The 26,658-nt window shown below is 41.2% G+C and overlaps 1 protein-coding gene across 2 annotated transcripts in view; it reads right to left on the minus strand.

Annotated features, from left to right (window-relative positions):
- Positions 1-26,658, minus strand: part of slc12a2 (solute carrier family 12 member 2) — a 245,127-nt gene that overhangs the window by 13,137 nt on the left and 205,332 nt on the right. Inside the window, exons 18-26 of one of the 2 annotated variants that reach the window (XM_068030180.1) lie at positions 26,190-26,296; positions 25,503-25,582; positions 23,198-23,341; positions 13,635-13,682; positions 11,851-11,973; positions 11,573-11,684; positions 11,011-11,097; positions 10,633-10,768; positions 5,008-5,075 (exon numbers count right to left, since the gene is read on the minus strand). In XM_068030180.1, coding sequence (XP_067886281.1) covers positions 5,008-5,075; positions 10,633-10,768; positions 11,011-11,097; positions 11,573-11,684; positions 11,851-11,973; positions 13,635-13,682; positions 23,198-23,341; positions 25,503-25,582; positions 26,190-26,296 — 905 coding nt within the window. The remainder of the gene's footprint in view (positions 1-5,007; positions 5,076-10,632; positions 10,769-11,010; positions 11,098-11,572; positions 11,685-11,850; positions 11,974-13,634; positions 13,683-23,197; positions 23,342-25,502; positions 25,583-26,189; positions 26,297-26,658) is intronic. The other variant, XM_068030181.1, reaches the window with a different exon arrangement.

The following is a 26,658-nucleotide window of genomic DNA, read 5'->3' on the forward strand; positions in this document are numbered from 1 at the left end:
AGACATTGTGGAGTATCAGGGAGGGGAAGAGCTACACAGACATTTTGTTCCAGAAGGCAGTCACACCCCATAGTTTAAGTAGAACTTCAGAGCTGGCCAATAGTCAGGGACCGGAGGGGATGACTGCAAGTCAGACAGGTATGGGGGATCCAGGATGTAGTGAGGCAGGAGCCTCAGCCCTCGACTTTGACCAACAGGCATGAGGTACTTGTTACCTGCATGGACAGGAACAAAGACTGCAGGGTGGAAGAGCAAACTGACCATAGCTGGGTGCGTGAAGCCATTCAAATAGGGGGAGTGAAAAGGAATGCGGTAGTGATAGGGAACAGTATAGTCAGGGAAATAGTTCTTGCAGCTGCAACCGGGAGTTCCGAAGTTTGTGTTGCCTGCCGGGTATCTGGGGTTAAAGGCAGCTTCTTGTGACAGAAGAACTTGGAGTGGGAGGGAAAAGATCCAGTTGTCATGATCCACGTAGGAATCAATGACATTGATAAAACAAGGAATGATGTTCAGCTGAGAGATTGAGGCGTTAGGTCCAAATTAAAAAGCAGAACCACAAAAGTAATAAATCTCTACATTGTTACCTGAGCCACATACCAACTGGCACAGGGATAAACAGATTAGAAGGTTAAATGTATGGCTGAAAGAGTTGTGAGGGAGGCAGGGATTTTGCTTCATGGGTGATTGGGAAAGAGGGAGTTGTTCCATTGGGAGGGGCTCAACTTAAACTGAGCTGGGACCACTGTCCTGGTGAAGTGAATAACATGGGCAGTACATAGGGCTTTAAACTAATTAAGGTGGCGGGGGGGGGGGGGGAGGATTCAGGAAAGGGTAAATTCAAAAGTATCAGGGGAAATGTCAAGGATTTAGAGCATTTTGGGGTAAAAAAATAAGCAGAGTGGGTCAGGAAGTGGCAAAGAGAGTACAAAAGGTAATAGGATATTAGTGACTAAGGGGATAATCAGGGGAAATTAAAAAGTCAAAGCTAAATGCTCTAAATCTGAACTTCCAAAGCATCCACAACACATTCGATGTATTAATAGCAGAGATATAAATTAATAGATTTGATCTAATAGCCATTACAGAGATGTGGTTGCAAAGTGACTGAGGCTGGGAAGTAAATATTCCATGATACTTAACTTTTAGTAGAGATAGGCAAAAGGGAAAAGGTGGAGGGGTAGCCACAACAATAAATTATGGGATCAAGATAGTAGAGACAAAAAGATCTTATTTCAGAAAATCAATCAGTAGGATCAGTTTGGGTGGAGACGAGGAACGGCAAAGGGCCGAAAATATCATTGGGAGTTGTTTACAGACCCCTCCTGACAGTAGTTATAGAGTAAGGCAGAGTATAAATCAGGAAATTAGAGGTGCATCTTCTCTCGAGAGTGCATGTAAGTGCACGCTGGTTTACTGAAGATTTCAAGTTTGTGATTTTGCAAATGAATTTCAGCAGGCAGTTGAATTGTATCCTAACCAGCACAATTTGAATGCATTTTGGGCCAATTTCCCAATTGCTCAAATTGGAAAATCTACCCCCATGTTAGTAAATGCTCAGGGTTAAAAAGAGTGGTTGGATTTTAATTTTTGAAGGCATGCTGCCGCTGAAATTACAAAGCAAAGTTGGATAAGCACCTGAAGAGAAAAATAATTGCAGGACTATGGGGAAAGGACAGGGAAGTGGGACTAGCAGAGAGCTGGCATGGACACGACAGGCTGAATTGCCTCCTTCAGTGTTGTAATCGTTCTATGAAATTCCTCCAAACTCTGAAGCAGTTTATAAACACAAAATGTCTTCTGCATCAGTTGCACGTCAAGTTTTACGACTAACAGAGGCCTCAGCTTTTCCAAAAAAATAAAAAATTTTACCTCCAAAATGAGGCATCCATAGCACATTTCAGAGCAGTAGTTAAACTAAATCCTTTTAGAGTAGACGTATTGCTATTTTGGTAAAGAGCAAGAAATGCATTGCAGAGTGAGTGTAGCATAGTAATGTTACAAAACGATGTAGCAACTATCTACTGGGAAAACTAATGTCTTAAAAAAAATAGGCAGCTTCCTTCACTGTAGATAAGGAATACTGGCAGCACGGTCATGTTACTTAAAAAGCATCAATCCCTCATTATTAGTGATGCAAACAGAGAGTATAACCATTGGATAATGGTTAGCATTGTGTACTAATATAATCCTGATGCACTTTTCTTACTGTTTACATTAATTCATTGTATGTCAAGTGCTTTGAAATGAAAACATAAGGTGCTATAAGAATATAAATCCCTTCGTCATACAAGCCTTCCGACAGTATATTTAATGTTTTCTCGCCTATTCTTCGGAGCAATTTCTCCTACCCAAGTGACCCCAAGTACACACTCAAAAGCAACCAAATTATTACATGTTTGAGTCATATTTTGAGTTTGTTTACAATTATGACCATTCAAATCTCCACAATTTGAATTTTTTTTTACACTTTGAAGTTTCATAATGCTATTTACAACACTTGCACTTCGAGACACTTTTTCTTTATAGATAAAAAATTTCTCTGTCATTAGATTGAATTACTCCTCTGACTGGCATGAACCCATTCTATTCAGAAACTTTATGGCTGTAGTAGACAGGAAGTTTAAACACATGTTCACTTTTCTTTTTAAAAACACATTGCACGTATGGAAACTAAACTCTCAAACTACACAACCCATCTCTGCAAACGGGAGACAACTCGATGTAACTGTCAGGTGGAGAGAGACAGATAAAAGGGAGGATTGTTGAAGTATTAAGGACACCAGTGGGGAAAGAGAAGAAACACTTGCATTTATACAGTGCCTTTTACAACCACCCAAAGTGCTTTTACAGTCAATGAACTATTTTTTGAAGTATAGGAAACATTGGGGTAATTTTAAACCATCAAAATCTGGTGGGATATTAAAAATCTTAAACAGGAATCCAACCTGCCCAGTTCTGGTTTTAATGGAGGCAGGAAGAGGACTGAGCGACTAATGTGGGGATGTGGGATCGGTGGTTGAAAATGTTACAGTAGGCTGCAAGCTTCTATTTTTAAACCTGTGTTGGCAGGTAAAAGACAACAAGGAGGGCCGAGTCCATCAGGTATGTGTCTGTCCAGCACTGCTAGTGGGGCCTCCAGGAGCAGGCGTGCTTCCTCCAGGCCCAACAAGCTAATCTGTAAACAACCCCACCCCACGTACATGAACTTCCCCCAATAACCCTCAGCCACCTCCCCTCCACCCCCCCCATCACCAACCGGAGATCTCCATCTCTCCTCTGACTGCACCCTCCCCCCACTCCAGCCCATTCTCAGACCTCACTGATCTCCCCAGTGATCTCAGATTCTCCCAGACCCCATCATTCCCCCACCCCCGATTTTCAATCTCCTCTGACCTCCCCCTTGCCCCAACCCCCGATCTCTTCTGTCACTGCCCAACCTCCCCCTGATCTCACTGGAATCTCAGACTTGCTCCAAACCTCTGTTCTCCCGGACGATCCCTTTCCCCCCCACCCCCCAAATCTCTCTCCCGGCTCTGATCTCCCCGTGATATCCCCAGTCACAATCACTCTCTACCCACTCGGCCCCTATGATCGCTACCTCCAACAGCCACAAAACTTCTCTGCTCCTGGGCTGCAGCCTTTTCTGGAACATTCCCAGAGCAACAGGCAGCCCAAACCTGTCACAGGCTGGTTTTGGGCAGGGAACCCATTTAAAAAAAACTCTCCCATGAAATCAAAACTCCACGGTGTTTGGGAAAGCCCAACCTTCTTTGTTTCCCGCAATTATAATCAAATTCCTCAGCCCTTTCTAAAACTGCACACACACACACTGAAGATTAAAAAAAAAATCTGAACAGAATTGCCCCAGTACCAGTTCAAGCTAATGGAACAAAAGCTACCTCTGTGTGTTAGCTATAATGGACTACACAATGTGGATTTAAGAACAACTATGGAACAGTTTAGTCTATTGGTGGAATGGATAAACTCTTGCATAACTCACTTCATTCAGGAGGCATGGGCAAATTTTTCTCTTCAACACAGAGGTGCAAGAACTGGGTGGCTTATAGCATTTACTGCACAAACACATGGCTTTTTGCCCATTAATTAATGGGCTAGAAGCTGTGGGTAGCTTGTGCCCAAAATGCATGAAAAGTGCTTCTGCCAGACCAAGCTCTTATGTTCAGGTGGTGAAGAGGGGAAAAGTTTGCTTGAATGTGTCTTTTACAGTAAATTACAATGGACACCATACATACTGTTCCCTCATTCCCAGGTATAGATCAGTTCTACAAAAGCAAAATACTGCTGGAAATGTGAAATAACAGAAAATGTTGGCATCAACCTCAATCATTTTGTTTCTCTCTTCACAGATGCTGCCTGCCCAGCAGAGTATTTCCAGCATTTTGTTTTAAAAAAAAATTAATCAGATCTCTTAGCTAGTATCAAAGATAATAGGGTTTATGTTGAAACGCAGTTTTAAAAATTTTTATATATATATATATATATATAAAAAAAACTAAAGAGTTGTTAATATTGGTAAACCATCAGGAGTGTAAAGGAGTGCAACTCATGCTTGTCACAAGTGACTCCAATTTAAATCTCAAGTGAGATACCCAGAACTAGGTTACAAAATCAGTTGCAAAGTGACCCTTCATACTGAGATCTGGATTCAGTCTGATCGAATGGAGTTTCCTCTGTGCCAACTGTAACTGCCCTACAAGAAATAGATTTGAACTGTTGCAAATGGGCTCCTAATGCAAAACTAGCACTAATAGGCAATCTCAGTTGCACAGGATATCTCTGGTGGGAAATAGAAACCTGTTGCAGTAGAACGCAGGTTTTATTGGTGGGGTCTGTAAGGGAATGTCAGATTCCTGGTCATTTTGAGGTCAAATATACTGCACATTGAGCAGTGTCTTGCAAATTCAGCATCCTACACTTTTTCTGTAGTTGTTGGCTTGCTAGCACTGAAAGCACTGATCAGTTTCATATTTTGGTGAAATTACTTACATGACGATGAGGTTAGCAGTGCCCGAATTCTCCCGGAGCAATTCATTCAATCTGATCTGTCGATATGTCTAAAATTGAAATAATAAGTAGTTGTAAATATGTGCTATTTTAACAAATTTTAAAAGTACAGTTATTTAAATGAATACCTTCTTCAAGGAGCCTGGATTACTGGGAGCTCGCATCAGGAACTATGCAGAAAAGCAGCCCCAAAAAGGCAGAACCTGGAGGTAAATATGTCAAATGTGGAGCAGCATGTCTGCATTATGAAGGACTCAGCAAGCCCATACCATGTTGCAGCACATTGAGTTCATCGCAAAACCCCTTTTATGGACCATTCACATCCTCCCAACCAGCATTGCACAATAATACTCAACCTGTTATAAACTAAAACATAGAATTATTCTGGTTGTCAACTGCAGATCTTCTCCTAATCCTGCAATAACTATCTGAAAAACTTCTAATACTTTTCTGTGAATGTCTTTGCAGAACCAGATCCAAGTTTACTTCAAACCCACAAAATGACTGGGGGCAGCGGGAAGAAAGCTTTGAAAAAGTGTCCTTGGCAAACAAAAACCATTCGCTATTAATTTTACTCACCAAAATAGAACCACAATGCCAGCTGTCGTACGCAGCAAATCTACTGGCACTCTTCATAAAAGTCAGTCAAAGACCTTAGCTACAATTGTACATGACAAATTTATATCCGATGCATTGACACAGGCAATGAATTGGACAGCTACCTTCTACCAGTGTACACAAAAATTCTTGTACAATGCTTAGACTCCCTACTAAACAAGGTTGGTAAGGAATTTCAACATTTTCTGTTTTACTGTTAAATTACTATGGTTTCACATGAATTGGTCTGCCAGATGTTATTTTAATTGAGAAATAAATGTGAAGGGCCAAGGTCAATAGCAGAGGATAATATTAAGGTTGAAATGATTGGGAGAAAAAAAAAAACGTGCATCTCGGTAGTCACTGGGTGATGCAAGCCTGGAAGAAAGCAAATTTTGGGGTCTTGGGGAAGGAAGGTCCAAAAGAGGGGTTAGAAGAGTCGTTACCAATGTCAGAGCAATATTCAAGTTTTACAGAGACTTGCACATAATAGAATATTAGGAACCTTTGACGGGAAGTGTTTGGAATGAAAGTGGGAAACTTATTCCTGAAGACAGATTTACTAAATGGAGGAAGTGAGGGAACTCTATTTTAAGAGCAGCGAAGACAATGACTGGGGTTTTGACGTCCGGAAAAAGTGATGATGAGATCCCCGCGTCGCCTCTTCTCCAGAAGGCCCACCGAAAGTGGACAGCGGTGGGCCTTCCACAGGATCAAGGACCATGTCACTGGAAATCCTGCCCTTTGAGAGGTGCTGCCCACTCTGATTGGCCAGCAGTTCTTCCCCTGAGCAGTGCCACCATGGAGGCTGTGGCTGCTGCTACAGGATCACCTACTGGAGGCTGAGAGGCATTGCTGGACCCAGAGGTTGGTCAGGGCAGGAGGGATCTCATGGGGTGGGAGGGGGTTGTTAGGGGATCAGTAGCAAGGGCACCCCCCACCCCCCCCCACAACTACCGTCCCGGTGCCAGGTGCCTTGTTCAGTCACCAAGTGCTTTTTAACGAGGGACACCCCTCCACCTCCACCCGCTTCCCATGTAACAACAGGGCTGCCTGCTGCTCGGTTAATTGCAGCCTTCCTGCCCGGGACTAAATTTTGGCAGGGGCGGGAACACACTCCCTCCCCCACTGCAACCATCCCACCCAATTTTATGCTCCCAACGCGTCGGGGGGGGGGGGGGTGGGGTGGAGAAGACTATAAAATTCCCTCCAGTGAGTTCTAGCATGCTAATAGAGGAGAAGGAACCAAGGACAGAGTTGAAGGCAAGAGCTAGTAGCTGCGACTGTTTTAGTCTTGACCTGTTGCAAATTGGTTAATGGTACAGTCATCATAAAAGCAAAGAAACCCACAGAGACCAGCCTCATACTTCCAAAGTGAACAAACATGTGTTACATAAACAAAATCCAATAGAAGAACAAAGCAGGGAATCATAGCAATGTAGTCCAAGGGGGAGAAACTCTCAATCTTGCAAGCTTCAGCTCCTTAAAAATGACTTTGTGCTTAGTTACTTCTTATAACCAGAGGGGAGATGAGGAGACTTTGTTTTTAAAAACGGAGTTATGATGACCTGGAATGCATTGCTTGAATAAATGGTGAAAGCAGATTCAATAGTAACTTTCAATAGGAAACTAGATAAAAAGGAGAGTGGCAGAGTGGGACTGATTGGAAGAAAAACTGGCACTGGCATGATGGGCCGAATGGGCTCATTCTGTGCAGTATGATTTTATGACTGTCATATTTTGCAGGATGGGTACATGGGTGGGCAGATTAAGAGGAATTCCTTAGACTGTCTTCTACCCCTGAACAAAATGCTAACCTCTACATATAGTTGATATTTATGACCAATTTTCAATATTTTGGGCATTATAATGACGACTAATATACCAGATTTAGTCAGAATTTCATTCTCAGTTAAGCCTGCATCATACATGTACAAGAATTGTTGCAGGACCCGTCCTAAATTAACTGATCTTTTGGGAAAATCATATTTTTATTGGGGAGAAGACAGAGAGGTCAGGGTATGAGTGGGTCAGAGATTTAAAATGACAGACGACAGGAAGCTCGGGGTCATGCTTGCGGACTGAATAGGGTCTTCAGCAAAGCAGTCATGCAATCAGCATTTAGTCTCCCCAATATAAGGCGGTCCACGGTCGGCAACAAATACAAGATACGAATTTGGAAGAAATACAAGTAAATCGCTGTTTCACCTGGGAGCGTTTGGGGCCCTAGACCATGGGAGGGAGATGGTAAAGGGCAGGTGTTGCACCTCCTGCGTTTGCATGGGAAGGTGCCGTGGGAAAAGGAGGAGGCAACTGATGAGTGGATTAGCGTGTCAAGAAGGGAACGGGAATGCTGAAAGGGGAGGGGAGGATGTGCTTAGCTGTTCCATTGTCTGGGCGGTGGCACAAATAGGAGGATGATCCGTTGAATAGGAAAGCTGAAGGTGAGGGCAAGGGGAACCCATCATAGTTTTGGGAAGGAGGGGAAGGGGCAAGAGGAGAAATACAGAAGATGAAACCGACACAGTCGAGGGCCCAGTCAAACATGGTGGAGGGGACCCCTCAGTTGAGGGAAAGAGGAAGACGTATCGGAAGCACTGGTATGAAGATGCCATCATCAAAACAGACAGCTTCAACAATTCTTCAGTAGTAACGCCCCTTCCGATCCTTCTTCCCCTTCACTTTCCTCAGGTCTCATCACTTCTTCCAATCTGACTCCTTGCCATATTTTCACTACTCTGATGGCAAACGTTCAGTCCTCAGCAGAGGCTTCAGTTTCATGCCTCTTTATGCCCCCAGCTCAACAAATTGAGCTTGGCACAACGCAGAGTTGTTCTTCTTTCACCTTTGCCTCCACGTCCTTCTGTTTGGCCAAGAGTCTTTTCCCCCACACAGCAGATCGTTTCTCCAGTCTTCAGAATTCTTGCTCCACCTTGGCCCCTCCCTTTGGTCTCTTACCCTCTCTATATCTTCTCACTGGAAATGGCCAGTGTAACATTGGGCAATTTCTCTGCTCTCCTCAGGTCACTCCAACTTATCTTTCTTTGACTGGGAAGTACTCCATTCTCTCAGGTGCAACCCTAACATAGTAAACCTGCTGACAAGGGTGGCATTGCTGTTTGACGAACTGACCTCGACCTAGACCAGGCTGAACACCAACTCTGAAAACTCCCCCCACGACTGAATATCATGCCATAATTTCCAAGACTGTCATCCCTTCTGTAGATCTGCCCTCCAAACTCCGACCCCTAACCACACACAGTCTGCATCTACCTCGTTCCAAAGATTTACGAACAGGACTACCCTAGTAGACCCATTGTTTCAAATAGTTCTTGCGCCACAGAACTGATTTCTTCCTACCTTGACTATTTTTCCACTTATCCAGGATCTTTCTCCTCATATTTGTGACTCTTCGGATGCCCTCTGCCATTTTAGGTTTCCAGCTTCCTGGCCCTAACTGTCTCCTTTTCAACATGGATGTTCCCAATTCTTCTACACCCCCATCCCCCACCAGCACGACTTGAGGTCTCTCCGCTTGTTCCTTAAAAAATGGCTCAGCCAGCTGCATCCACCACCCCCACCTGGTTGAACTTGTTCTCGCATTGAACAATTTCTCCTTCAACTCCAAATAAACAATGTTGCTATGGGAACCTGTATAGGTCCTAGCTACGCTCGTCTTTTCAAGGGACATGTGGAATATCCTTCGTTCCAGACCTACTCAGGCCCCCTCCCTCTGGTGCAATGATAATTGTGGTGGTGCCATTTCCTTCTCTCGCCCTGAGCTGGAAATGGTCATCACCTTTGCTGCCAATTTCTACCCTTCCCTTGCCTTCACAAAGGAAACAGTCTGGGATGCACTATAATTCCTCAACTTCTGCCTCCATTTCTGGGATAGGCTATCAACCAATATCTACTATAACCCCATGCCACTGCATGTCCCCCCGCCCTCTTCCTGTCAGGACTATTCCATTCTTCCAGTTTCCCCATCACCGTTGCATCTGTTATGATGTCACCTTCCATACCAGTGCTTCCGATAAGTCTTCCTTTTTCCTCAATTCAGGAGTGCCCTACACAGTGGTTGGCAGGGCCCTCAACCGCGTCCTTTCCATTTCCCATACTTCTGCTCAGGTTTCCCCTTGTCTTCACCTTCCACCCCACCAGCCTCCATATTCAACACAAGATCCTCCGCCATTTTCAGCGTGACACAAATCAACAAAAACATTTTCCCCTCCCCTCTGCTTTCAGCATTCCAGAGACTATTCCTCAATCACCTCCACCATCCCCTCCCCTCCCCACAGCATCTTCCCATGCAAGCACAGGAGCGGCAAAACCTGCTTCTTTGCCTCCTCTCTTCCCACTGTTCAGGACCCCAAATTCTCCTTCCAGGTGAAACAGTGATTTACTTGTACTTCTTTCAAATTTGTAGACTGTATTCAGTACTCACAATGAGGTCTCCTCTATATTGGGGAGACTAAATGCCAATTGGGTGACCTCTGCAGAACATCTCCATTTAGTCTGCAAGTATGACCTTAATTCTCTGCCCCACTCCCACTTCGACCTCTCTCTCTCCCTCCCGCGACCTTCTACACTGTTCCACTGAAGCTCATCGCAAGCTTGAGGAACAGCATCTCATCTTTCATTTTGGCACTTTTTACAGCCTTCTGAACTCAAAACGGAGTTCAACAATTTCAGATAATCACTTTTGCCCCTATTTTTTCAGACAGCAGCTGTTGACAATTATTCTCATTTACCCCTCCTCTAGGCCAATTATCATCTTTTGCCTTGCACCATAAACCCTTTTATCATTTAATCTCTCCTGCCTTCCACCCCATCACTGACTCTGTACTTGCTTAAAACCTGTTAAAACCTGTAACTTCTTCCAGTTCAGGACCATCAACCTGAAACATTAACTTGGTTTCTCTCTCCACAGATGCTGCCTGACCTACTGAGTATCTCCAGCATTTTCATGGCAGCAAAGCATTTCAAACAATTCCAAAAAGATGCAGAAACCTTCATTCTGTAGATTTCAAGCTCATTATCCGTGATCCTCCATGGTTCCTCCTCCTTCATTTTCTCAGATACTTCTTGTTCTTTGTCATCCTCGTGAAGTCTGAATGGTTCAATCATTTCTTCAAAAGCTGCAATACTGTTAAATATATACAAATTCAGCAAAAGCTTGTACAACATTTTGATACAATACTGATGTAATCCAATAGTCATGGCCAGAAACGTCTACAGCTATAAAGACAATGCAAAAAAAAAAATCGATTACCTTATAATCAGAAATGGTCAGGAAGTAGTTTTTTTTTTACATGTCTTTAAGACCCGTAATTAACTATGTTCCAGGCTCTATGATCATGAAATTCATTTAATATCAGAATCACTTACTTGTCTTTGCTTGGCTTAGTGTTCATATCCCCGAGAACAGTAATGTCTGAAAAATCTATCCTGAATTTGCTGAGTAAAGTGGCCATTCTGAAAGTTAATTATAAGATTATTTAACTTTTGACAGTATTGTCTATATTCAAATTGCAAAATAAACATGAGTGAAGCTTCCCACATCACCACTTCAAGGGAAATTCCTAAAGCAGGGTTGCTATCCATAATCCCAGTATAATGCTCCCTAGTTTTTCGGTGCTTGCTGCAACAATCAGAATCAAAATTAAGACATCTTTCCTCGTTACAGTTGTTTCAGATAGTCTCTCAATGGCGTACCGATTATGTGAAATGGAAGGTCTATTTATGCACGCAATACACAAACTGGTAGCAAACGATCACTCATGTTACCTACATGCTGTACAATCTATCTCTGGAAAATGTACTTGGATTCCTAGCCACACTATTTAACAGACAAACAATCTTATGAAGACAGGACCAGATGTCTAATATTAACACATCTGCAAGCATGCATATAATTTTTAGTTTTGTTAAAATCAATAAAATTACTCACGTTCTCCTGTCATGGTCTATTCTGTTTATTTTTCCACCAATGAACACTCTGATCTTGCAATCTTTCCACTTCTTCTTCGTAGTGAGTAGATAAGGGATAAGTAGCGTCAGACCTATCAAAGCAGAAAACTGCTGTGATATCAACCATCCCATAACTTTCCTTTCCAGCTCATTTCCAAAGTAGAATTTAGCAAATAAAAAGAACTGGGAACCATTACCCTACTGTGACCAGTTTATTTGTACAACTTAAGGAAATGAATTGCAGAACAAAAGTAATACCTCCGTCATCGAAAAGCCACCAGACGTCAATAGTCCCTTTGCCCTGTTTCTTCTGGAAGCGAGAGCTGGCCTGAAGTAGCTTCTGGTCAGTCATGTTCAAAGGCACAGATGGACCTTTAACCTCTAAAAAGTTTCATGGAAAATTAGGGACTCTTCCAAAAAAAGGTGAAAGTCATTGTAATCAGTAATTAAAGTTCAACATGGCAAGTCATTTCAAAAAGGAGGAAGTCGCTAGTACACAGTGATTAAAATATTCCAGAGAACCAGAAACAAATACCTAAATTTGTATTTCCTGCTTATTTTTCTTGATGGCCCTTTTATCAGGAAAAAATAGAGTAAGCGATCCAGGACACCATGTGGCATAAGCATCTGCATTAATTTGCTTGTTTTACCAAGTCAGGCAAAATTCCCCACAAAAAGCTTTCCTTATTTCACTCCCATCCCAAATTTGCTCATTAGTGTTTCACTACCCTGCCCACCCCCAAAAAATCCTAATATTAGCAAATCACCCAAAATATCAAGGCGTGTAACAACACTCTCTTCTGAATTTCTCAAATGGACTGATTATAAAAGGCACCTAGTGACTCTGGTTAATGGAAGAACTCTCAATTTTAAGTCTTGCAAGTGCCAGTATATGCCATCACTCCAAGGTCAGTGCTGGTATTGATCTGTATGATTCAACTCTGTTAAGCATAAATAAATTATTCAACTTTCTAGACCAAGACAATTGATATGGTATTTTTTTTTGCCATCTTAATGAGACTATTTTAAAAACACGATTACATGACACACTTTCATCATACCGAATAGGACTTGCATTTTCCGAACACCGGGTCTTACTGTCAATAGGAGGGGGGGAAAAGTATTCTTGTGTCAATCACCTAGCATTTATTTGAGGCAACAGAGCTACAGTTCACATTTCCCACATGCTCTGGTACAGAATAAGCAACCTCTTTCCAGCGAAGAATACCACAGTAAAATTAAGCTTTGTTGATTGTCTTATCTTTGACAATATAAACTGTTCCACCCCCCACCCCTTCATAGGTAAAACAATAAGTCCATCTTTTTCCGTCCAACATAACCACATTGAAAAACAAATAAATGGATTGCACATACTTTACTATAATGGCTTGAAATAGGATCTAATATGTTGCAAACTACACACACTAACAGAACTGATTGGGAAACACAAGGCATCTTTAGCTTCTTGTACAATTTAAATTATTGTAAGCAAAGCAAAATGTAGCAACAAATACAAGTGCATATTTAGGTTGGCCTGTCTCTGAAAGAGAAAAATAGGTTTCCATTTGAGTGTAGTCCTTTGTCATTTCTGATAAAGGGCTACACCTGAAAACATCAACATATCTGCTTTCAGGTGCTGATTGAGCTGCTTTATATTTGTAATATTTTCTGTTTTTATTTCCAATACTCAAATCTTCCTTTTTAAAATATTTTTTTTTACTTTAGAAAGCTATCACAGAACTTGTATTGAGCTGTTGGGTTGCTATGAGCTGGCAGAGTTATTGAACTATTTAGGATCATGCAAATGAAGTGTTCAAGTGGGAATTGCACAAACATTAAAAAGAATCAGTACCAGCTAATACAGAAGAGAGGGGCAAAACTTTGAGCAAACAAGGTACAACTCAATCTTCAAAACAAAACAAAAAAAAAAACTTACAAAATATGCAATGGTACGAAAAAGGCAAAATGAAAATTCTGGTTTCTCGCACAACTTAAATAATGATTAAGCAAATAATGAAATAAAAAAAAGATGGGATGCCTGCCTTTTTTCAAGAGTGGCTGTGTTGACGCCTTGCCGTCATCTTCTTCATCTGCATTATGTTCAAAAGAACCAATAAAGTAAAAATTAACTTCAAATGCATCACTGGATGTAAACAAAAGTTAAACATTAATTAGCTGGTTTAGAATGCAATTAATGGTGAATTAAGTTCTGAACATTAATTTAGTACTTGAAGGATGTGAAAAATTAAAGGATGAATGAGCTCAAAGTAGTAGATTTGATATTTAATTGTGTTGCACTACTTGGTTACTTGGCCCAAACACCAACCCACATCTCCTGAAAGTGCATGTTTGCACAGAAAGTGATAAGCTAGTTTATATACTAATATTTCTCCACCACAGATATAAACTAATTGAACTGCAAACCATTTATTCTTTGAATATCTTCCAAACTTCTCCTCCCATCCTCTATTGTGGAAAGTGATCCAGACATGGGTATAAAACCACAATGGCATCCATTTGCTGAAAATATGGGCCGGAGGGGAGAGAAAGAGTGGGAGGAGAATATGGTGGGCAGGAAAAAAAAGTAGGAACAACAGAACTGCATACGATTGGTAGTTTTTATCCACACTCTATCCTCCTATTTTTCTCTACTTTTTTCCCCTCTTCAACCATATCCCCACTCAAGTGAGCTGGCAATATGCCTATCAGAACAAGGCAAAAGGTATTCACCTCAACACACCCCAAATCAGCACTGAGGGAGTAGTTTCTCTTCCTGCTTCCTTTAAGTCAGCAAATACAGGGATCAACAGACACTGGTAGACTTTCCAAGCAACCTTTTTTATGCACTAAAGTGAATGTGTATGGAAATGTTCCAATCAACCAGTATCAGAGCCTTGATCACAACTTTATCTTGACAAGATGTTAGTTGAAAACTGAATAAAAATTAGATTTTATAAAACATGTTCAGCTGAAAACATTAGAATGCAATAATTGTTTTGTGCATGTGTAGTGACTGAGCAGTAGATTCATAGTGCCTGATGGAATGTAAAAAGTTTTTCAACCATTGAACCACTCGAGAAAAAATGGAGAGCCTGTTGCCATCTATAAAGGGAAGGTTTCACAGAGGCTTGGGATACCATTCAGTCTGGTTTCAGCCAACATGCTGTGATAAGCTGCAAACCACTATTACTTGAAAGGAAGCAAATTTACCTGCAATAGCTGGCAATACACAGAATTATATTTACAAGGCATATTTGGGTCTTGACATTTTCCCACGTCACCATCAGCTTTTATTCAGAGTTTATTAGCCAGATCCTCAGGGGAGATTTTTTTGGAGTCTATACAGGTCACGAGCATACATTAAAAAAAAGTTAAATCACAGACCACCACCACCCATGACATTCTGATGCATGCTCAGTGTGTGAGGAACCTCACCTCCTGCGAAGACTTAGAAAATCTACCCTCTACTGTCATTACATAATAAATACCGGTTAAAATTCTGAAAAATAATTGATGGCTATTTTTGTCATTCACCATCAGCTATGAAAAATAAATAAAACTGAAGTATTTAAATGGACATTTTAGCAGCTCTCTATTCAATCGTAAAAATGGTGTTCTGACATATCGATTTGTTATATGTAAATGTCTTAAACCTATTTTATCAGGCAATATTACATTAACAGAAAGTGAACAAAAAGTTCCTTTTGTGATGAATGCTTTGATCTACAAGTCCCTAAAAATACATTAGACAGGAAATATAAAATTTTCCAGCTGCTGGTTGTTAAACGATTTAAATAGGACAAATTAATGTTTCTATATATATTAATCTAAAAACTTTAGTTATCACTATTTACATCCAGATCTACTAAACTTTTAGAATTTGTAACATTTAGACTACAAATACATGTTTAGTCACAGACTCATAACTGAAAGTGCTAATGTATAAAATATTATGAAATGCAGTCTCAGCACTGGAACTGCTGTTTGAAAAGGTTGTGGCATTTTCTTCCTATTGTATTGTAACATAAATAGATGATGTGAAAGTCTAATGAATACTAATGACAAGAATGAAAGTGAATGCAATTACGAGCAAGGTTCAGTGAAGCACCCTGGATTAATATCCATGGTAGGTAGTCAATCAGCTTCCCCCATCTGGGGTAGAATGACGGACACAAATACCAGATTAAGCTTTAATTCAGTATTTCACACCAAATGATTTCTAGTTTGCTTTGTCAGTATACAAGATTGCACTGGGCATGAAATAACTTTGTACAATAAAGGGCATTCACTTCCCAGGATCAAAACCAAAAAACCTCAACTGTAAAGCTCAGCCTATACTTCATTCTTGGAGAAATATAGGTTGATATAAACTTGCAGTGCCAATCACCCTGTGGGTATTGTATAGAGATCATAAGAGGCACTGAAGGGTTCAAACATCACCCACATTCCATTAAACTTTAAATAGAACCTTGCTTGATAATGCTTGAAGTCTGCAATAACATGGTCCAGAATTTTGCACCCCATGCCCCACGGAGGCACCCCCCCCCCCCCCCACTGCACTCCATTCCCCCTCCCAACACCGCCCCCCCACCCCGCAGGTCCCAGCCATTTGTCCCTGGTGAGGCCACACATATATATGTGTGTGTGTATATGTAATTCCAAAATTGCACATAACATTGCTTGATAATGCTTGAAGTCTGCAATAACATTATATATATATATATATATATATATATAAATAAAAATATGAAATGGAGTCTCAGCACTGATAAATAACTAATATATATATATATTTATATATAAATATATTTAAATATCAAAAAGTGACATACCTTACAAAAAGACACACTTTTAAGGGAGCTATCACAAATTAGACAATTTTATTCACATTGGATAAATAAACTACATATCCAATGCTCTGCAGACATCAACTCAAGTTTTAACTTAAGGGGGAAGGTTCCATTAGTGCAGTTCTGAACAGTTGCGATAAAAGGTCACAGATCTGAAATGTTAACTCTGCTTTTCTCTCTCCACGGATGGTGCCTGACCTGCTGAGTATTTCCAACTCATAACATGATGAGTTCAACGTAAACTGGGATTTTATCTGGGAGACATCTGGAAATAGCGATGCCAAAAATCCTGTGTCGCCTCTTATGTGGGAAGCCCAAATCTAGTGCCAATTAGGCACTTAAGTGGACAGCGGCGGGCCTTCCATGGAATCGAGGACCCCGATGATGAAAGTCACACCCTCAGAACAGTCAGTCAGAGGCCAGCAGCTCTTTAACTGAGCAGCGCCACTGTGAAGGCACAGACTGCTACCTGTGGACCATCCACCTGAAGCCCAGGAGCAGCGCAAGTAGGTCAGGGTGGGAGGGCTGGAGGAGAAGGAGCGGGTCGGTATCAAGGGCAGGGTGTGTTTTCTCAGCAGGCTCTCCATTTCCTGATACCGGGTCCCTCATTCAGGCATCAAGTACCTTTAAATTCCAGAGAATAAAGGCCTGATCTATTTAATCTTTCCTCATGGAAAAATGCCTGAATCCCAGGAATTAGATTGGTGAACCTTCATTGCACTCCTTCGATGGCAAGTATATCCCTCCTTAGGCAAGGAGGGAAAAAAAACTGTACACAATACTGTAGGTGCAGTCCCACCAAGGCTCTATATAATTGCACTAAGATATCTTTACTCCAATACTCAAATCCAAAGTAAACTGGGCAAATCTGTTAATGGGTAAAATGACAGAAAATCTGTGGGAGGTGTTTAAAAAAGGCAGAGATACAGAACCAGTTTATACCCTTAAGGGGTAAGAGCTCTACTTGCCAGGAAAAGCAACTAAGACGACGGAAGAGGTAAGGGACAACATAAAACTAAAATCAAAAGCAAACAAGAGTGCAAAAATAGCTCTGATCCTGGCAACAGTGGGACACACAAACAACAAAAAAAAGTGACAAAAAAAAACAGTAAGAGCTACAAAAGGGAGTATGAAAAGAAAATGACAAAGGATATTAAAATAAACAAAAAAATTACATTAGGAAAAAGAGAAGCCCGACCAATGTGGGCCCCTTGAAAACTGATAATGATGTTGTAAATGAAAAGAAGGAAATGACAGACATGTTGAATAATTACTTTGCGTCAGTATTTACAGTACAGGATGAGGTCAGCATGCCGGACATCCCAAGGAAGCTAGTATTGAATCAGGGCCAGGACTCAGCAAAATTAACGTAAGCAAAATAGCAGTACTAGAGGACAACAAATCCCTCAGACCAGCTTTTCAAAACACCCTTTCTGTAGCTCTTACTATCTTTTTTTGCCAATGACACAAAGATAGATGATATTATAAGCAGTGTAGTCGGAAGCATAAAATTACAAAGAGATATTGATAGATTAAGACAACGGGAAAAGCTGTGGCAAATGGATTGCAATGTAGGCAAATGTGAGATCACCCATTTTGGACCTAAAAAGGAAAAACAACAGTTTTAAAATGGTGAAAAGCTAGGAAGTATGGAGGCCAAAGAGACTTAGGTGTCCATGTACACAGAACATTTAAATGTCAGGAACATGTACAAAAAATAATCAAAAAGGCTAATAGAATGCTGGCCTCTATATCTTGTGAATAGAAGTCGTCCTTCAGCTGCACAAAGCCCTGGTTAGACGACACCTGGACTATTGTGAGCAGTTCTGAGCACCATACCTTAGGAAGGGTATATTAGCCTTGCAGGGTGCAGCATAAATTTACCTGGACTCTAAGGGTTGAATTACGAGGATAGATTACACAAACTAGGGGTGTATGCCCTACAATTTAGAAGATTTAGGGGTGATTTGATCAAAGTTTTAAAGGCATTAAGGGGAACTGATAGGGCAGATAGAGAAAAAAAATGTTTTAGCTGGTTGGAGAATCTAGGACGAGGAGACAGAGTCTAAAAATTAGAGCCGGACCTTTCAGCAGTAAAGTTAGGAAACAATTTTACACACAATTAAAATGAGAAAACTGGTGCTAGGTCAAACATGAGCTGGGCAGATTTTGGTTAACCAAAGATATTACACGATACGGGACAAAGACGGGCATGTGGAGTTAGTTCACACATCAGCCACAATCTCACTAAATGGCCGAACAGGCTTGAGGTGTTAAATGGCCTATTCCTGTTACCATGTTCCTCAGGAGAGATCGGAGATACAAGGAATATTTCCACTAGAGCAGAGGTGGCTATAAAGTGATTCAATAAAGATAGCGTAAAAAGATGAGGAAATTAAAAAGGGTGAGTAGGGTAAGTTACTGCCTCTGATTGGGTAAGTTAGTGACAGGCACAATCAATTTAAAATAGATTAAAATAGGGAGGGGAAAAGAGAGTATTTCTTTTTACATGGAGTATAGCTATGAGGAAAGAATGCTTTGCTACAGGGAGACCGTTGCATCTTTGACAGGAAAAGTGAATGTTTAAAGCAGAGAAATAGAACAGGAAAATAGGAAAAGAGTAGAGCAGTGGGATTAATTTTGGATTGACCTAGTGGAGACTACACAGGCAACATGGCCCAAATGGCCTTCTTTGGTGCTACGGACTTCTATGGATGGCTCTATTCAATTATTTAATATTGATTATACAAGTACAAGGCTTTTAATAAGGTCCCACATGACAGACTGGTTAAAATAAATAAAAGCCCATGGGATCCAGGGAAATGTATCAAGCTGGATACAAAATTGGCTCAGTTGCAGGAAACAAAAGGTAATTGTTGACTGCTGTTTTTGCAGCTCGAAGGGGGTCTCCAGTGGCGTTCTGCAGAGCTCAGTACTGTGCCTCCTGCTTTTTGCAGTCTATATGAACGATATGGACGTAAATGTAGGGGGCATGATCAAAAAGTTTGCAGACGACAAAAATTGGCCATGTGGTTGATAGCAAGGAGGATAGCTGCAGGAAGATATCAATGGACTGGTCAGGTGGGCAGAAAAGTGGCAAATGGAATTCAACCCGGAGAAGTGTGAGGTGATGCATTTGGGGAGGTCAAATAAGGCCAAGAATTACACAATTAATGAGAGATTACTGAGAGGTGTAGAGGAAGTGAGGCACCTTGGAGTGCATGTCCACAGATCCCTGAAGGTAGCAGGAAAGGTTGATAAGGTGGTTAAGAAGGCATATGGAATCCTTTCCTTTATTAGCCAAGGTATAGAATACAAGAGCAGGAAAGTTATGCTGGACCTGTACAAATCATTAGTTAGGCCACAACTTGCATACTGTGCGCAGTTCTAGTCACCTCATTACAGAAAGGATGTAATTGCACTAAAAAGGGTACAGAGGGGATTTACGAGGATGTTGCTAGAACTGGAAAAATGCAGCTATGGAGGAAAGATTGGATAGGCTGGGGCTGTTTTCCTTGGAACGGAGGCGGCGAAGGGGAGATTTGATCGAGATGTACAAAGTTGAGAGGGGCCTGGATAAAGTGGATGTGAAGGGCCTATTTACCTTAGCAGAGAAGTCAGTGACAAGGGGGCAAAGATTTAAAGTGATTGGTAGAAAGATTAGACAGGAGAGCTGGAAAGGTTTTTTCACCCGGAGGGGGAGATGGGTCTGGAACTCACTGCCTGCAGGAGAGGAAGAAACCCTAAGTTTAAAAAGGTGTCTGGATATGCACCTCAAGTGCCATAACCTGCAGGGCTATGGACCAAATGCTGGAAAGTGGAATTAGGCTAGGTGGCCCATTTTTTGGCCGGTGCAGACACAATGGGCCAAGTGGCCTCTTTTTGAGTCGTAAACTTTCAGTGATTCGAAGTACCTAAATGAAATTGAAATGAGGACTCTTACTTTCTCCCCCCCCCCCCACAAACCCCTTTTTAAGTGCCTACACTGATAATTGCAACACTGAAAAGGAAAACAGCAACTTCAGCAAAAGGTATAGAGAGAACCGTCAATTTAATGAAAGGCTGGCCTTGCGTGATGGAGATAATGGGAAAGGGAAACTCCAGCCTGGGAAGTGGCATAACCCTCCCTCATTTTTTGGAGGGGTCACCCAGTAGTTGAATGCAATCTTCAGGGATTTAAAAATTAAAAACAGGGTCAATGCTATGAGAGTACCAAGGAATAGATTTCTTCCACTACCAAGCAATGAACAAGTAGACAACAAGAGCTAGTTAGCCTCACAAATTCTGAGGGTGTTCAGTTGAGGTGAGAGTCCCAATTCTGGTGTCTTCACAAACAGATACCAAATAGTACATTTCAAAATTTGAAGGACGTGAAGAACATAAATAGAGACACAGTTTGTTCATATTTAAGACAGTAACTATCAATAAATAGATTAATTTAATTATAAATGTTGTGTGATGCACTAATACTTTATTTCTACTGCAGAGCTCTAGACTATCTGGAATGGCAGCACTCACTGCAGCAAAACACAAGCACTACTATTCTGCACATCCCCATTATGTCAGCAGTAATTTGGCCATGGAGGATGGAGGATGAATCACTACCGACATAGGAGGGTGAACTGAAGAAACAATTTGACTTGAACCTGTTGTAACCTAGATACATGTGGAACAGCTGAGTACAAAGGTCAGAGCAAAAACTTAATAAGCAGAATGTTTCTATTTAAATTCATAATTCTGGAGCTTTGAGGTTAGATTACATTGAAAACTATCTGCAATTTATGGAGCTGCTGATTCATAGAGTGGCTACAACGAATTCCCACTATAAAGGGGGTAAGGAGAGTGGACAATGCCAAGCAAGTGGGTAGAATCCAATCTTTAGTAACACGTGGCTTGAACAACAAACGGCAACACCTTCAAGTGCTCTGCGGCTATGTGTGTTACAAAGTCAGACCTCCTAGCATCTTAAAGGATTGAGCTTGTAGGTATTGGAGAGCACCTTCAGTTATGTACTGATACAAGAATTTATATAGTGCCTTTAGCAATAATAAAATGTCCCAAGGTGTTTAACATGAGTGTGAAAAGAAAAATTTGACACAGCTACATAAGGAGATATTAGTGCAGACTACCAAAAGCTTGGTCAAAGAGGTAGGTTTGAAGAAGCAGTTTAAAAGGATGAGAGGGGGTTTTTGTGAGGGAATTCCAGAGGTTAGAGCCTTGGTAGCTGAAGGCATGGCTTCCATTGGAGGAGGGATTAAAATTGGGGACGCTCAAGGGGCCAGAATTAGAGGGGCGCGAATATCTTGGAGGGTTGTGGGGAAGGAGACGATTGTAGAGATAGCAAGGGGTGAAGCCCTGAAGGGATTTGAAAACGAGGATGAGAATTTTAAAAATAGAGGCATTGGTTAACCGGGGTGCAGTGTAGGTCAGTGAGAATGGGGCGAGATGTGAATGGGACTTGAAAAGTTAGCACACGGACAACAGAGTTTTGGATGACCTCAGGTTTATACAGGGTAAACTATGTGAGATTGGAATAGTCAAATTGAGATGCAACAAAGGCACAGATGAGGTTTCCAGCAGATGAGCTGAGGCAGGGGCAATGTTACGGAGGTGGAAGTAGGTATTCTTAGTGATGGTGTGGATGTGTGGTTGGAAGCTCATCTTGGGGATCAAATGTGACACCAAGTTTGCGAACAGTCTGACAGCTGCAAGGAGAGGGATGGAGTGAATGACTAGGGAATGGAGTTTGTAGCGGGGACCAAAGACAATGGCTTCAGTCGTCCCAATATTTCGAGGAAAGTTTTGCTTATTCAGTTGTGGATGTCAGGCAAGCAGTCTGATAATTTATAGACAGTGGAGGGGATATGAGCAGCGATGGTGAGGTACAGCTGGGTTATGCCAATGTACATGTGGAAACTGGCACTGTGTTTTTCAGATGATGTTGCCTAGGAGCAGCACATAGATGAGAAATAGGAGGGGACCAAGGATAAATCCTTGGGGATCCAGGAGGTAACAGTAAGGGAGTGTGAAGACAAGCCATTGCAGGAGATTTGCCAGCTACAATTCAGACAGATAAGAATGGAATCAAGTGAGTGCCGACTCACCCAGCTAGACAATGGTGACGAGGCATTGAAGGAGAATGGTACGGTCAACCATGTCAAAGCTGCAGGCAGGTTGACAAGGAGGAGAAAGAGAAATAGTTTACCTTTGCCAGTCACGTAGGTTGTCATTTTTGACTTTGATCAGTGGTGTTTGGTATTGTGTGGCAAGAGAGGAAACCTGATTCAAACATCGAGTTCTGGGAAAGGAGGAGGGGAGGGGGGAGGGTGGGGCAGGTGGTGAGAAAGCAAGGAAATGTTAGAAATATACAGTAGGTCAATTAACATCTGAAAAGAGAACTAAAAAGCTCCTTTATGGAAATAAACAAAACGAGACAGTCTGCTTTTGTCAATCCTGTAAAAAATGACCCAGCTGTTTTTCTTCTCAAGTCCTAGTGAAGAGGCTCTACCAAAAAAGGTTGCAAAATTGGTCTCTTTAAAGATATTGACAGATCTGCTCTACATTTGAGTATTTTTTTTTTAAACTTTCCTTTTGCATTCACAGAAATCAGGGCATTGAAACAAGCAGGGGACGACTAATAAAAGGAGAAAATGCTGTTTTGTAGTTAAACATGATGTTTAGAACCAATAATTAAAGTTATTATTGAAATTTTTAAAATGCAGGTTTTTCACACCATCAAATATGTGGATTCTTACCTTTTTGGTCTTGAGACACTGCTGGGCTGTTGGTTTCACTCACTGACTTAGAAGATGGCTTGGAAGAGTCTGCATCAGAATGCTCCAGATTCACTACTGTATCCTTGGGGTGAGCAGATTTCTCCTGAGAAGTGCACAACTCTTCTGCACACAAGAATATAACAGACATTGACCACCTCAAAAAAAGATCTGATGTTATTCTAATGCCATAATTAATTGTGAAATTATTGTTTGCATATATTGTACACAAAGTTACAACATGCAAGCAAGGGGGTGAGAGTGAAAGAGGGACAGAGCATGAGCAAACCAGGACATTAGACAAAATGTTTAAAATCATGCTGTATAATTTATTTGAATACGCCCACTCTTAGTCAGGCAGACAAAATCAATACACCCGGAGAAGTAATGGGAAACCCTAAAAATGGTGAGGACAAAAAGAGAGACAGCAAACAAGAGGCATTTTCCACATTATTTTGTTGGTTCTGATATACCTCTAGCAGAAAATCTAGGCCAATTCCAGAAGTAGACTATGAAGAGATGATGGAAGAGGATGGTATGGTCGACAATATCAAACAGAGTTAAGAAGGCCAAGGAGAGATAATACACCCTGGTCAATGAGGATGTCATATGTCCTTGGGCTGGGGTGGATTAGTAATGAGACACTATTAAATGCCTGAGAAAATTTGCTATCTGACAAATCTGATGCTGGTAGTTATCAACATACTGTACTAAATTCCCACACTCCAAGAGGCTGGTCACCCTAACCACTACTTGTACTGTTCACAGGTATCAACTCAATTTAGAAAAATAAAAACTCTATTTTGGGAAGCTCAAATCACTTAACTCTTGTTCATTTGCCTAGCCATACATAATCCTTTTTGAATGTCCCCCAAAAGATGTCCAATGAGTGTGAATGGGAAGGGGTTTGTTCCCATTGGGATTGTGTACACTTGGAGTGAATAGGAAGGAGTTTGGTCCATTTTGATTCTGAACCATGGGATGTTCAGTTGTCGAGTATATTCAAGTCAGAGATTGATGGATCTGGGAAGAGTGCGGGAAGGAGTAGCTGAAGTAGATGATCAGCTATGAGGTTATTGAATGGCGGAGCAGAACGACGGACCGAATGGTCGCCTCCTCTTCTTTTGTTCTTACATTAACACGACTTGTGGTTGGACTGTGATGAGATGTACGCAAGCTGGCCTTTCCTGGATATTATAACATTAAATACACTAAAAGTGATACTGTTCAGTGACCAGAATAAAACAATTGCAAATAGGATAGTCAGCTTTTAAACACGATCCTTTCAACTCTGGGATAGGAGTACAAGCCTAGTTAAGTCTGATTAGACAGAAGTTCCTTTGCTGGCTACAAGAATGTTACAAAGTACACTTTAAAGTATTCTCCATCTTGTTTCTAATGGTATGAGCTCAGAACACAAACAGCATACAGTAAAAGCTTTGTTATCTGGCACTTTATCAACCGGCAAGCTCCATTATCTGGAATTTCCACAGGAGTTCAGGTTGCCACCCACAGTTAGAAATGCTATATTGTCTTGGTGACTAGTTCCCCATTGACATAATGGGATTCTTGGTCCTTACAGCCAGATGCGTTTTGCTCTGGAGTTCCACATCCGATCTCCACCTGGGATGGCTTGTTGGAAAGGGTGGATGCTTCCGCGTACTATATTGGTGCACTGACCGAGGGATTACGGGAAAATTTCTAATCAACTTTCACAATGTCGGTCCCTGGGTACCCTTCATCCTCGCGGCAATAATTTTGGGCGCAATGTTGGATCTCCACCTGCCTGGGTAAGTAGAAATCTTGATTAACCAGTATTTTGCTTATCTAGCACCTCTCGAGTCCGGCACATGCCAGATAACAGTTTTTACTGTATTATGCAACACTAACAAGCAGCCTCAGTGGGAAGCAAACATTTGCATCCCTGATTGAATACATTAGCACTTTTCATTCCCCTCTCCTACCCTGAGCAGTAGAACTTGCATCTTCCTTCCTAGATATTGGTCTGGATAGTGTGGAATACAGAATAAGGTCAGGATAAATAAAGTCTTTAGCTGGTCACTCGGTAACATTTAATAAAAGGTTGGCCAGGTGTGACTCCTCCTCAGACTTTCCCTCCACAATAAAGGCGATGCCCAGCATCAACACAGATGCAAACCATGACCAGTGTGGGAGGGAAAAAAAAAAGAACCTGGATTTTCAGTAGCATGCTGCTGCTCTATAACAAGAAACCACCTAATGTAGATACAATAGAGCTCTAGAAGAATTGTAGGCCAAAAAAACTCACCTTGTGCTTGAAGATGAGAAATATTAAAACCTTCCTTCAGTCTAATGACGACTACTCCATACTGATAGTCAAATGCATCACTGCAAAGCAAGTATGCATAACAATGAACGGTTCATGAAGCAGAAAAAGGAAATAAAATTCTTATACTAGATCAGTGGTAACATTTCACAAGGACAGGCCATGTACACACAAAACACATTTATATTGTAAAGGCATTACAACTAACCATAAAGGCTATTATCAGATGGTTTATCCATCAACGCATCCAAACAAAGATGCATAATTAACACCTGTTAAGTATGAAAATAAATTGCCTACTTAAAATGGGAAAAAACTGTTAGTGCAAAATGCTTAGGACTTACTCATACTTGAGCAAAGGTCTTTAAAAATAGCACAGGTATCATTATTTCTTATTTATTGCCATGCATTGGACTTTAGAATACAAAAGCTAAAATGGCTGTATATCTTTAATCTCTTCTGTAGGAATGAAAACAAACAAATGATCTCTGTTTATTTTAGATTATGTCTGTACTAAAGAAACAAAAAGGTATGCTTGCAACTCAATCTAAAATAATCTTGGGGACTTTGTTACAACCACCTCCAAAGGGATCAAGGGAAGAAAAGCTTGGTTTTGTTCTCAAAGTGGGGCTTTACTCCATAGAATGGTAATTAGTAACATTAACTCACTGAATAGTATTGATGTAGTTTTCCACATCCTTCATAACGGCGTGGTGCCAGTCTTTTTTAAAGCCAAAGACAAGTGTATTGGGCCGCATTCGACCAAGTCCTACAGCCTGGAAATAGACCAGAAGCAGAATTAAAAGTCACTTTTCTGTCAGACATCTGTCCTGAATGCGGGTATGGACCGCAGTACAAAATAGCCTCTAATGAGGTACTATTTAGCAATCTAATTCACAGGGCACAGGAAGGCTGGTGTGGGAAATAAAAAAGTTGTCACACTTATACAAAGGACATGGAAGGTTAGCTATGAGCCATACAGCTTGGGCAGAGAGGAGAATGTTACTGTACATCTAAATGTATATTAATTCCATATAATTATTTTCCTTCCGATTCCAGGAGCCAAGCATACTGTGCAGCACCTTCCAGTATTTGCACTATTAAGTCCGTTTCCCATTACCTGGTGGCCAACTTGTAG

This window comes from Heterodontus francisci, chromosome 4, assembly GCF_036365525.1.
Source record: "Heterodontus francisci isolate sHetFra1 chromosome 4, sHetFra1.hap1, whole genome shotgun sequence".
NCBI lineage: Eukaryota > Metazoa > Chordata > Chondrichthyes > Heterodontiformes > Heterodontidae > Heterodontus > Heterodontus francisci.